A 13,527-nucleotide genomic window follows, 5' to 3' on the forward strand; every position below is an offset into this window, starting at 1 on the left:
TGCGGGCCCCGACCGTCTGGCGAGTGGTGGGGACCGTGCAATTACAGTGTCAACACGGCCCGGCCGGACGAAATGTCTCGGACCGCCGATGGACGCGCGCAGTTGGCAGCGCTGCTGAATCTCGTGGCGGCGGCGGTGGATAGGACGGTGTACGATAAGTCGATAAAAATACATAATAATATTATTATTTATTTCGCGAAATACGTTTGTATTTACAATTACTGTTTTGAAGAAAAATTAGCGTCCACTGACCCAGTCTTTATTATAACGACATCGAATAGCTAAAAACATTAAACCTGTCTTCTACCAAAATATCTATTATTTGTGTAAACTTAATGATTTCCGAGTACTGAATAACAAAAAATCAAATTGACATCTACTGTAAACAATTCCCAGTATTTTTCAAAATAATCGGCGAAAACAAGAAAAGTAAGGAAAACCAAGAAACTAGAATTTTTACGAAGTTTGTAACAAAATATTTGTTTTTTCGGTGATACTTGAAATTTTTATTAAATATTTATATATATTTACACTTACTAAACAGTACCTATAAATGATATAATTTTCAAAATATTTTTGTTATTTTTGTACTATCTATATTATAATCGACAATAATATACATTTGACGTTTACGAATTTTTTAGGTTTATTCCGTATACACATTACAGAATGCAATTTTCAAAACGGTCAGTTTAGTTTTAAGCCATTATTATACCATAAACCTATTTACACTGTTCTGCCACAACATGTAACCACGTAGGTAGGTATTATAATATTGTAATGATGGTTTTTGCATCTTCGATAACAGCTAGGTCGAGTCTATGTTCATTATTTATTATAATATTATACAACATTGATAAATATTGTTTTCGGAACATTTATTGAGAACTGCAATTAGCAGTAAACATTTCCTCATACTTACATCGAGGTTTTTTTTAAGTAAGCAAAATATCGGTGTTTTTTAAATATCATACTTTTTAATTATATGATAACAAATAATTGCAAAAAAAAACTCAATTTTTAATTTGTGCGTCACCGTGAAATCGACGAGATAAATTTATACTATATATTTATATTTATATATAATCTAGATGACTAGATCTATATAAATATATAATAATCGTGGTAACAATATTTACTTGTAAGCTATTGGTATAATCTTATGGTAGATAAACTGTACCTAGGCGAATAAACGCTATAAACATCAATAAATACTACCCAACTATACAGTGGATTTTCGTTGAATGTTTGTTAGCTATAAAAAATAAGAAAATAAATATAAATATGTTTATCATTTTTATTTTAATAAATAATAATTAATATTTTTGGACTCTTTGTCTGACAATAAAAATTTGCTCGGACTTTTTGTTCGAATTTTCTTAAAACAGACTTTTTGTCCCCTGAACTTTTTGACCGATTACCATTGTAATATAATTAATGAGTTGATAAATGCTAGGATATAATCATAAATTGGTATATAAAATATAGGTATCGATATGAAATTTGTTTTTTTTTTAAAAATTAAGTCCAACCTTACCTTATTAAAGCTTACATTATTATATTAATGTCAAATGGAAAAATAAATCTCTTCTATCAGTATAAATATTAAATATATAGGTATTAGTGTATTACCAATATTTAATAAATTATAAAATAGAAGTATAGACTGGCAGGCCGTTTCCACTTGGTTTTTCTTGGTGTACAATTATGTTTCATTGAATTCAAATTAAACACAAGTGAACTACAGTGACCTATTGTGAGACCTACTCAATGACGAGAAACATTCGAGTATTCGATACGTATATATTATATATCAGAGAGAGTTCTTAAGTTTTTTTGTATTCAATTTATTTAGTATCAATTTTAATCGACACACAACAGACTATTGGCTATTCTATAACTTGAACACCATTTAAAGTTCTACTGCATTGATTAAATTTAATATTAATAATAAACATATTATTATTAACTTACTCATACTAAATACTATATACTATAGTATATTAAATATTAAATAGGTATACCCTACGTGCCGACGTCTATAGTTATATACCATAGATAATAATGTATAATATAATACAAACTATATATATATATGAGTACAACATAATATAAATTATGATATATGTTAATATATATAGACTCAAGTTAGGTTACTGATACTAAGTATACGCTGTAAGTAGGATATTATATTAGTTTATGCGCTTTTATTCGCTCTAATTACCAACAATGTTTAATATGATATTACGATTTATGTCCACTATGGCACTATTATTACTTGATACAAAGATATAAAATATATACATTTTTAAATTCTGTTGCTGTTTTCACGGTTTATATAAATTATAAATTAACTTGTTTTTACTTGTATATACGGATATAACATCGATTATCGAGTTTCGACTTTATGCCGTGTAATAATATAAAATATTTTATAAAACCTTTATTCAAAAATTAAAATGTTTACGTATGGTATTTCATATTTTAATAATGTATATTATGTTTGAAACGAAATATATTGAACATAATTTGGTACCATGTGAAACATCACGTTATTGCTTATGCAACGCGCTGTCTCGTGAAATAATGTGGTCAATTGGATTTCTGGGTTATCAGTAATCACGCTGTAGTTAAGTTTTATTAATTATTGTATCATTCTAATATTATATTATCTTAAATCTTATAATGAAGTCGTATACAAATCGGTGCAGAGCGAGAAGAATCGGATCCGACTGGGGGACCTAAATAGGTGGCCAGCATAGGCGTTGGACGATGGTCCCTAAAGTATCTTCTTCAGTTCTTCCGATACTAATTATTGGCGAGTCACGTTTACAAATGTATACAATAGTTAAGGAATATAATGGTTGTTTGTGTATAATAAATAATAATACAATGTGGAAGTGGCTGCACTCCGGTGGTACGGTCCACATATATAGGCTCAAAATAGCATGTCATGATGGTGTGAAAAAGGTGATAACACAAAAAGGGCTATGTTGGGTAATGGGACGGTGTTGTTCATTGGTCTTGATAATGTAACTCATGTTGGCTCATCGTCACATGTCACCATCGGTTGTATTTTCGGTGAGCTCTTGAGTATGCCTGTCGAAAGTCTGCTTTGGCCAAGCTGGTCTCCGGAGCGCTTGATGCTGCTGGCCGGGTATTCGCTGACTGTTTTATAATCTTGCGGTTTGATTGGTTTGAAAGGTAGTTGAAAAAGTGGCATCTTAGCATCATCGCATCACATTGGAGGGACTTGCGTCCTTTCCCCAAGTTTTGGGATTGACCCCAATTTTTTTTTAATCTTTCAATAATTATATTAATGATATTAATTAGTGTTCACTATTAAAAATATATTAAAGAACCACTTATATAATTTTATATAATTTTTTTTAAAAAAACTGTAGAATAAATACATAGGTACCTACATGCCTATTGGGTATATTTGTATTTATTTAACTAAGTATTTTCTGCAGGCAATAATATTGTTATAAATACCTGCAGTACCTATACCATATAACGTATATTATATTTGTTTTTATCCATAATTTATTATCAATTATAATTTATATAGTTTATCACGATTTACAAAACTACAAAGCAGTGCACTTTATATTATTTGTAATTACCAATTACTTAGATTATGATATATACGTACAGAAAAAAAACAATTTTGTATAATAGTACTAGGTAGGTAGGTATTTATAACAATATGACATGATAGATACTATCAATAGAATTATTCTATCAATACAAAATTCACTAATGTAAACACGATAACGTTTATATAAATTGTTTTCTATAATCTATATAATATTATATTTGTTCGTATATTATTATTATTATTATATACATTTTTACAAATGCCTATAGATACAACATTACCTACGTAAAGGTCAAAATTCAGAATAAGATTTAGTATGTTCGTAGTACCTATACCTAATACATTTGCAACTATCGTCACAATATATGACATATATAAACTTATAAGTTATAATATACAATATATGTATACCTAAAAACCTTATAAAAGTTATTAGTTATATTGCTTTCGAAACTTCGCAGACTTCTATTCGAGTTTTTAATACGATTTTCGCATGTCAAATTATAGTAATGTACTATAGGTATGTATGTAATGACTAATGAGTTTATTAAAAAAATCACTTAGCAAATTCTTATTTATTTTTATAATGATTCACTTATGTCAACATTGTTAATGGTCATTGGCCTTTCATGATTACATACGGTGATTGAAACTTCTATTTTTGTAGTATGTACCTTATAGATAAATAGTAGTTTTTAATCCATTAAAAAATATTTTTTTTTACAGTAAGTATTATTATAGTTATATAGTTTACAATATATTATTATAGTATAATTAAATTAATAGTTTAGGTTAAGAGTAGGTAAGTTTAGTAAGTATACATTTAAGTTCTGGATAAAACAATTTAAAGCGATGATGATAAATTAACAATAATAGGCACAATTAATATATTACTTAATTTAGGATTAGGGACTTGTAGACTTGTAGAAAGTATCGTATGTGTTACCGCTACTTGGCTGCTTACATGGATGGTTAAACTAAAATCGTATTTTACAAATCAAATATTATATACCTACTACCAAACAACATATTAGCATAATATTACGTAAATTATAATCATAATATACAGTATTTATGTACTAAGAGTGTTATACATATTATGTTAAATATTAAACAATATGTTGAAAAATCGTGAAAAAATCAAAATTGTTAATAATTTTCCGTAAAATTATAATTTCACTAATTTCAGCATGCCTACGATTGACCGGTGAGCTTCCACTGATATGCTCACCGGAATTCTTGAAGCCGTGTTACGCTTCTGGTCTCTGGGAACTGCAGCCGTCACCGTCAAGCTTCTTACACTTCAATCAGTTTCACCGTCACATCCAAAAGTTCCTCCTCCTCCTGTCGCCATCTCCGCGGGTCCGGCACGCATCGTCCACACCTCGATCTGCAGCCGCAAGCTTTCTAGTCCGAACCACCCCCGTGCCCGCTGCAGAACGAACACACGTGCCGGTTCCACAGACATGGGCAGCATTTCCGTGGTTGTGGTCCTCCGGCAAAGGCTGATTTCCTGACTCGTCTTCTGCTCGCCGCTTGCTGATTCTGATCCTGATCCTGCCACTGCCGCATTCCATAGGAATCGCCATCGAGCACCAGCACATCCTCCTCTTGCTCCGTCGATAGTACTGCAGCCGGTTGAATCGCGGTCGGCCCCGCGTTGTAGTGCACCTCGCGCCGTCGTCGCGGCCCGACGAGAACCCCTGCGGGGATGCAGGCTCGATGGCCGCCCGGCGTCCTGGGCCGACAGTCCGCCGCAAAATTTCCTCTCGTCTTCCTTCATGCAGTATGTCCAAAAGCCGGTAATGGACATTGCCTGCAGATATCCTACCATCGTTTCTATTCAACGGTTTGCCCGAATCGTCCGGTTAAAAGCAAATGTCTTAGATTAAGTAATAAAGAAAAATGTATAGATTAATATTGATAAAATTATTTATATCTTTTTTCATAACTTATAATAACTAATACGGCTATTGGCTGTCTATACCGGTCACCGCCGACACAACGTTAGTAATATTATAATTTGTACAAATTACAAACCCAATAAACGTGAAGCGAGTAGGTATATGTGAAATGGTTTTCTAGAAATCAGAAAATATATCGATATAGGCATAATTATACAGTATATTTAATCAATGGCACATATATTATATTTATAAAGTATCCATAGAGAGAGAGAATCCATGAGAACGCCCATGGTCAAAACTATATAATATCTATTATATAGAATAAAGTTATAATTATTTACCTATATGGCTATATATATAATTTTCCACGTGTTATAGGACCTATGCACTAAACATTATTCTTATACCAATTTATTACACTATTATTTTCCAATCCATATATATATATCCGTATATATCCATATAATATGTTATAAATTATAAATATATAATTATACCCACAAGTTCATAAGATAACGTATTTGTTATTACTTATCAGTTATCACTATGTACTATGTAGATACTATATCTACTATAAATATTGTAATTACTAAAAAATAAACCTCTCTACCTCGTATAAGGTCATGGTCTATAGGTACTTATACTGACTAGTGACTACTTATCATTTTATAAATGTTTTTAGGTTAAACATTATGAATAGTACCTAGGTATTGTTTTTGTCTCTTACAGCAGTAAAATAATAATAATATAATACAGTTCCCAACTTCATTGTTCAGAATGATAAATAAAAAATGTTTACTTCTCACATTATAATTTGTAATAATTGTCTATATTATACTCTATAGTCTATAGCTTGGTTAAAAATTAAAATAATAAATAACACTGAACATTGAACAATACAAATAAATTATAAAACTTTACTAAAAAAATAATGAATAATTTATTCATCAGAATTTATGAGCTGTTTAAGCTTTTAAAGGTAGGTAAACATATAGGTACTTAATAGGTAGTAGGTACCAATAATTACTTTAATTTTTAATGACTTATAATTATAATAAGGCAATTTTTGAGCTTTATATTATATATAATATATTACTCTAAGTTTACACAAACATGCTCTGCAACTATACATAGGTACATTGGTGTTTTGTCTAAACTAAAACTTAATAGTTACCTAATGTTTTCGTCATACTCATTATAATTTCTTTAAAATAGTAAATGAGACACTTTAAAAGTCACGCGTTCACGCATGGACACAAAATAATGTTCTTATGATGACTGCACTTAAGTTTTATGTTGTATTTTTTAAACTAAAAATTACCTGGGTATATCGTTTTACTTTTAAGTATACATCTATGTTGGAAGGACAAATTCATTAGTCTTATTTTTTTTTACAATATTTCAAGGTTTCCATTATGTGTGAATATGAGTTTTAAATTTAACAATGTATTATGTATACCTAGGTACCTAAATTACATTATTACATTATTATACCTATATATATAATATACCTAATGTATTTCAAATATATGTGGTGCATGTACCAGTGTACCATGTACATCAAAATAGCTATAAATTACAATACCTATACAGCCTAGGCTACAATATTATTATAATATAAGCCATATAGCCCATAGTAGGTATACGGCATTTATAAATTGTAGATAAATATATAATATTACCTTATAATTTTATAATTTTGAGTTATTAAATTAATTTTTTTCTAGAACAAGTAGAATATGTAGTAGTACATGGATGATTCACCAGCTGGTTGTATGAATAGTGAATACCTAATTTTTTTTTCTCTAAATCATAATAAATTCAAATTTTTGAAATTTTTAGTACCTACTTATAATATTAAAATATCATTGGTATAATATAATATTAGTTTACATAAATATAGTGCGGAACCTACAATATTATTATTTGTAAGACTCCCCTTTTTTGTTGTAAATTATTAAACAGATGATTTGTTTTCAATACGTTGCTGTAGGTATTACAAATTTAAATTTGCACCGTTTGTTTCAAAACCTTTAAAATTGTTAAACTTTATGTATAGTAATATATCTATTAATAATATAGCTATTCGTGATAATATTATCGTGCGCTATTGTATAATAGCGCACGATAGGTAATATAATGGGTTGAAATATATAGAAGACAGATGCTATGATAAACTGGAAATTAAATTATTTTTTTATAATTTGTAACTGAGTAGTGAGTACTGAGTATAATATAATAGTATATTGACTAGGCTAAAATATCTCGTATAAAAGTAAATAGTAATAATATAGGTAATAATATACTAATTAAATAATATAAACAATATATAATAATAGTTTATGAAAAACCATCATGACTTATTAATTATTTCTTATTACTAATCAGTCATTACTCATTAGGTATTAATACTAACGCTAATAGGAATATTATCCTTAGTGGGTAACATAGGTAACTAAAGTTAAACAACAGTATCTACTAGTTTAAATTTCGATTTAAATGTTGAAGCATCAATCTAAATTTATGCAATATAATGCATACTGAAAAATAACAAAAATCAGAATTTGATTGAATGCATTATGAAAGAATACAAATCGCCCGATAATCTGTATAATATTTATATATTATATAGATGATATTCTTACCTAAGTATACTTATTTAAAATATATACCTAATACAAATATAAATCATGAATTATGACCATGGCCGTAACTGGGGGTCCATATTTGTAGAACTGAACATTATTTATTGAATAGGTAGGTTTACCTATATATTGAGAAAAATTTTATGTTTTTTGTCAAAGCAGTAATAACGATAATCAAGAAATGTATATTTTGAACATAAAAAGATGAGTGGTTATAATTTATATTAAAAAAATGTTCCCCTCCCTTCCGAAATTGGTTTTCAGCTACGGCCTTGATTATGTCAGTGAATATTTTCAAAATGTAAGGAAAACAAATCCTTTTTATAATAAATAATAGTAACCACCTGCGTGTGCTGATACTCGATTGCCTTCTAAAATTTCATAAAATCTCATTCTAATTTTACATTTGATAATACAGTTATTATAGCTTAAATCTTAAAATCATGCAGGTAGGTATATATAAGTAGAACTAACGATTTTTAGCTAATACTGCGGATACAAATGTGTAACAAATAGATACCTACCTAGGTATATGATTTTAACGACTTGTGCTTATTGTTTCTATAACGCTCTAATTATAAAATTAAATAGGTATCTAAGGTCTATGTTTTTCGTGTGCCTATATTAAATATATTTAATGCATATTACTTTATATTATGGTTTACGCGATATGGATGAGGAAGTTTCGTACGAAATGTAGGATTAGGATACGAGTCCTCATCTAGCACCCACCCACGCCAGTTTGACATTTTATAGTTTATAAATACACCATAACATACAGTGGCGTACGCAGGATTTTCCAATGGGGAGGGGGGGGCATGAAAATTAGTTACAATTTTATTTTTGTTTTGTCCAGTCTAATAATTTCAGACGTGTATTGGAGGTATTTTAAAATGTTTGTAACTTTTCAGCTTTTCTGGTAGAAAAAATACTCTGATCATAAGCTTTGATGTCCAATGTATGTTTTTGGAAGCAAATTGGATCTAGTATTGGTACTTTTACCAGGTAAAAATTGAAAATGCTCGGTGATTTTTAAAATAATTGGAGAAAAAAAAATTAAAATTTATTAAAATTGTTTGGTAACCAGCTTGGTTATACCATCTTCACTTGGATTGTATTTGATTAGTTTAAATTTTTTTTCTATAAATGTCAATACAAAATTATATATCCGGTCAAAAAGCTTAAAAATGTAATACGTAAGTTTTTATTATAGGTAAAATATTAACGATACATAGGCATCGTGGTTATTTTTATAACCATTTAAAGTTCAAATTTCGTCAAAACCACAGTTAATTTGTATGGCTAGACAATTTAATACAAGGTCTTTCATATAAATAGTTTATATACTTATACCGGAAAATTACAGATAATTTAAGGAAAATTGGTATGCAAATACAATGTTTTTTCAAAAATGAATTCATTCTGGTCAGATGTATATGAAATTTACGTTTTGCTTACTATAGTTGGCAGTTGAAACTTGATAAATATTTTTTTTTAAAGTAATATTATACGGGCAATGGGGAGGCTTCAGCCCGTTAGCCCCCCCCCCCTGCGAACGCCACTGACGACATATCCGGGAAGCGATATGGTTATGTCAATGAAGGATTCGGACTCTGCTCGTATAAACGTCGGTCGGTCGCCTACCAGTAGCGGATTTGATCGGCTTCTAGGGGGGGGGGGGGGGAAATATATTTTTGGTCTAAAAATTCATTTTTTAACTATATTTACACACTTAGACATATACAGAGGGAAAAACATGTATCCAATAGTAAAACGTGTAGGCCGTGATTTTCATTTATAAACACTAGGTATATGTATATGAACTTTTCTCTACAGATTTTTAAAAGAAATTGTTATTTTTCGGTAGTTTATGATATCTAGGAGGAGCATGGCCCCTATGCCTCCCCCCTAAACGACGCGCCTGTCGCCTAAGTTGCAGATGACGAGCAACGCAAATTTGTGATCGGAGACCTTTATATTGAGTTCGCTTCGTATTGCAGTTATCCGCTACTGCTGCAAGCACCGGACCACCAGTGGCGGATCCATTGCTTAATTTTTTTTTTTTTTGGGGGGGGGGCAAAAGTACAAAATTGGCTAAAACAAAGGGAAACTACGGCGATTTGGGGGGATGTCCACTTTGCCCCCCACTGGGGACCACATCAACATCGCACACTCTACATATTATTATTATTGTCCGTCGGGGGAACGCATTATTGTATTTGGCCGGCATGGTAACATTGGGTGAACAATAGACCACAAGCGTGCGCAGGATTTTGTGTCTTTTGCTGCGCACATTTTTAACTTTTCCGATGGAACAATAAGTAGCTGATAGGCAGCTAAGTCATTTCCCTCATTATGGCATTGTAAGTACTCGCACAAGTAAAACTAATGAAAGGTGTGCAAGGTAAAAATGATCGTATATCATTCGATTATATTATGATAAGATTAAAATTGACGTTTAGTACCTAGGTATTAACATATTAATCTATGAGTACAAATGGGTTATTTTTATCTAATGTGTTACCACAGACATAGAACTATATAATATGTATGATGTCTAGTTATTATATAAATAGGCGTGTGTAGCGTACATGGTACATGGTACTTACATTGTTATGTCACGATGTCTGTAGGTTTATTACCTATGTAGTGTGTACCTACATCGAACTCGTGCGGAGATCAGTGGCGTGATTACGAGGGAAGGGGGATTTGGGTGTCGTGTCTCCCCCATGACTTTTTTTTAAACTGGCGACCCATACCTATTTATGTAATTATTATTTATTGATACTAATATATTATTATAGTATAATTTATAAAATCAACAAAGAAAAACCCAAATCCCCTGTGATAGCTATAGCTAAGATAATATTACTTTGTAATAATAAACACTAATCATTATTCACTATAGCAATATTGCACAAATATATTGAAATAATGCAGTTTAGCTCGATTTTTAGGAATTTTATTCGGAAATCTATAGGTATATTTCGACGAGTTAACCACGATGGTACTATCAGAATTTGTCGATCTGACTTATAGTTCCAAGGTTATAACATTTTGAAGTTCGTATATTACGCATACCGCATACCTACGCAAATTATTCCACGAATCTACTTAGAAAATGCAATTAATGCGATTTTTGGAAATCTATATATTTCGAGGAGTTAATACAAAAGTGAAATCAGAATTTATTGGTCGGACTTAGTTTTAAGGTTATAATCTTTTGAAGTTTGCCGAAAAGTGATTTTCAAGTACAGTAATAGATATACATGTTACAAGATTTGTTCAGATTATGATATTATTACAATCTACAACTCAAGTCAATAATTATATAGTCGTTAAATCTGTAAAAAATTATCTATACACTCGACAATACGAAAAAAAGCAACAATGGTTTTTTGTGTTCATACATTTTTTTTTGTTTATCAAACATAAACAATATGAAATCTAATATATAAAATTCTCGTGTCATTGCAGTGTTAGTGATTGAACTTTTCCGAAACGGCTCGATTTTGATCAAATTTTCTGTGTATATTTGGTAGGTCTGAGAAGACGTTTTAGGGTGATTTAAAAAGGGAATTGATCAGCCCCGGGAGGTGCTCAAACAGGCATTTTGAGATTTACGATGTATTTTGTTTATTAATGGTTGCTAATTGCTATATGGACACAAACAAATAGAAAATATTCAAATTAAAAAAAAATAAGAAATAAATAAATATTATTCTCAAATTCTATAACCCATAGCAACCCATATCATATTTTTTTATTCGAATATTTTTTATTTGCTTGTGTCACTAAAAATGCCAGCAAGACGCCATAGTGCCAATTTTTGTCGTATTGCAAATGCAGACGAGTACAACCACTTGCGTGACGTATTCCACAAATCTGGTAAATGTTTATTTCGATTTTCTCTATCATACTTGATAATTGTATAATAATAAATAAAAAAGATTTTTAATATATACATTATTATTATGTAACAAAATATATATAATTATACATTATACATACATAATATACGAATATATGTATATAATAATTGTTACAATTATTATCATTATATATATATGTTATTGTAATTTATAATACACATAAATAATAATTTGAACATTATTTAGTTTCAGTCAAGCCGTTTCGGAGGAGTTCAATAACAAACACTGTGACGCGACATTTGTATGTATTAGATATACATATCTTCTTGATATGCTGTCACACATTGTCCGCGATCCGACGTAGTAGGATTGCCTATTAGGGTGGCTGAATTGCACTCAAAAAGATTTGAACAATCACAATTGTTTAAAGGGTTGTCATTTTTTAAGGTCAACGAAGTGCACGGGATCAGCTAGTATACATATAATATATATGTATATTGAATATAATTTCAAAAACAGAAACAATTTTTGGAAACGTTTGCTGTTATTATACAATTGTATATGGTCAGAAAAAGGATAGAACAAAAAAAGAAATGGCCGAAATTTATAAAGTGAATATTATTTGAGATGAGTAAAGGAAATTTAACGGGGAAAAAAATACGACGGACAGGCGACACAATAAACTATAGGAGGGGAGGATACGAGATGGCGATTTGGTGCGGACATGCAATGTTGCCACTGGTCACCTCTGCACGTTCCCACGATCGGTCCCCCGGGTTGACGAGTGTCACGAGCGTGTTTCCTCGGACGCGTGACGACCTTGCCCCAGTCGGCGAGGCCAGACCGAGACGGCCACGGGAGCGACTATGGTTGACGGCGACGACGGACGGCGGAGACCAATAGACACGCGGAGAGGGTGAACAGAGATTTTGTGCTGCGGAACACTCTGCGACGCGGCCGACGCGGGATTACCGCGGGACGAAAATGCGAGAGTCATCGGATCCTTATCGACTTTCGGTATAATTTTAAAAGCCGCGTCTCCGTCCAAAGACCACCGCCGGTTAAGTTCCTTCGGGCCCAACGCCGTGTTCCCAACACATATAATCTCTATACCACTCACCCCGTGCCAATGTGTCCGCCGTTGCCTTTGAAACGAGTCGTCATCGTTGGTACCGTCGGGGTGGAATCGTTGCCCCCGCCGGTTACCTCTGTTATTGCTACAGCCGCCGTGTCGTCGTCGTCCGTCGCTCCACGTGACCGTAACTGCAGCCGGGGGTGGTCGGAGAACGTGCGTGGGTGACTTACCGCCGCGGTCTTTCCCGTATCATCCCCTCCTTTGGGTCGCCGTCATCATGTCCGTCGTCTTCGGCCCAAGTGGGCTGTGCTAGTTTCAGCTTCGGACCGCGGTTTCACACCCGCAGCAGCACAACCGACGAAAAACGAGCTTTACATTTTTCCATACCGTAGAAAATCTTTTTCGAGAAACGCGTTTTTTGCGTACT

General features: G+C 31.8%; 1 protein-coding gene across 1 annotated transcript; it reads right to left on the reverse strand.

Moving 5' to 3' along the window:
- Positions 1 to 4,796: 4,796 nt before the first annotated feature.
- Positions 4,797 to 5,435, reverse strand: LOC132945643 (uncharacterized). Its single transcript, XM_061015413.1, has one exon. It carries the CDS (start codon positions 5,433 to 5,435, stop codon positions 4,905 to 4,907), a length of 531 nt encoding a protein of 176 aa, XP_060871396.1. The 3' UTR covers positions 4,797 to 4,904.
- Between the last annotated feature and the right edge of the window lie 8,092 nt (positions 5,436 to 13,527).

This window comes from Metopolophium dirhodum, chromosome 5 (assembly GCF_019925205.1).
Source record: "Metopolophium dirhodum isolate CAU chromosome 5, ASM1992520v1, whole genome shotgun sequence".
Lineage (NCBI taxonomy): Eukaryota > Metazoa > Arthropoda > Insecta > Hemiptera > Aphididae > Metopolophium > Metopolophium dirhodum.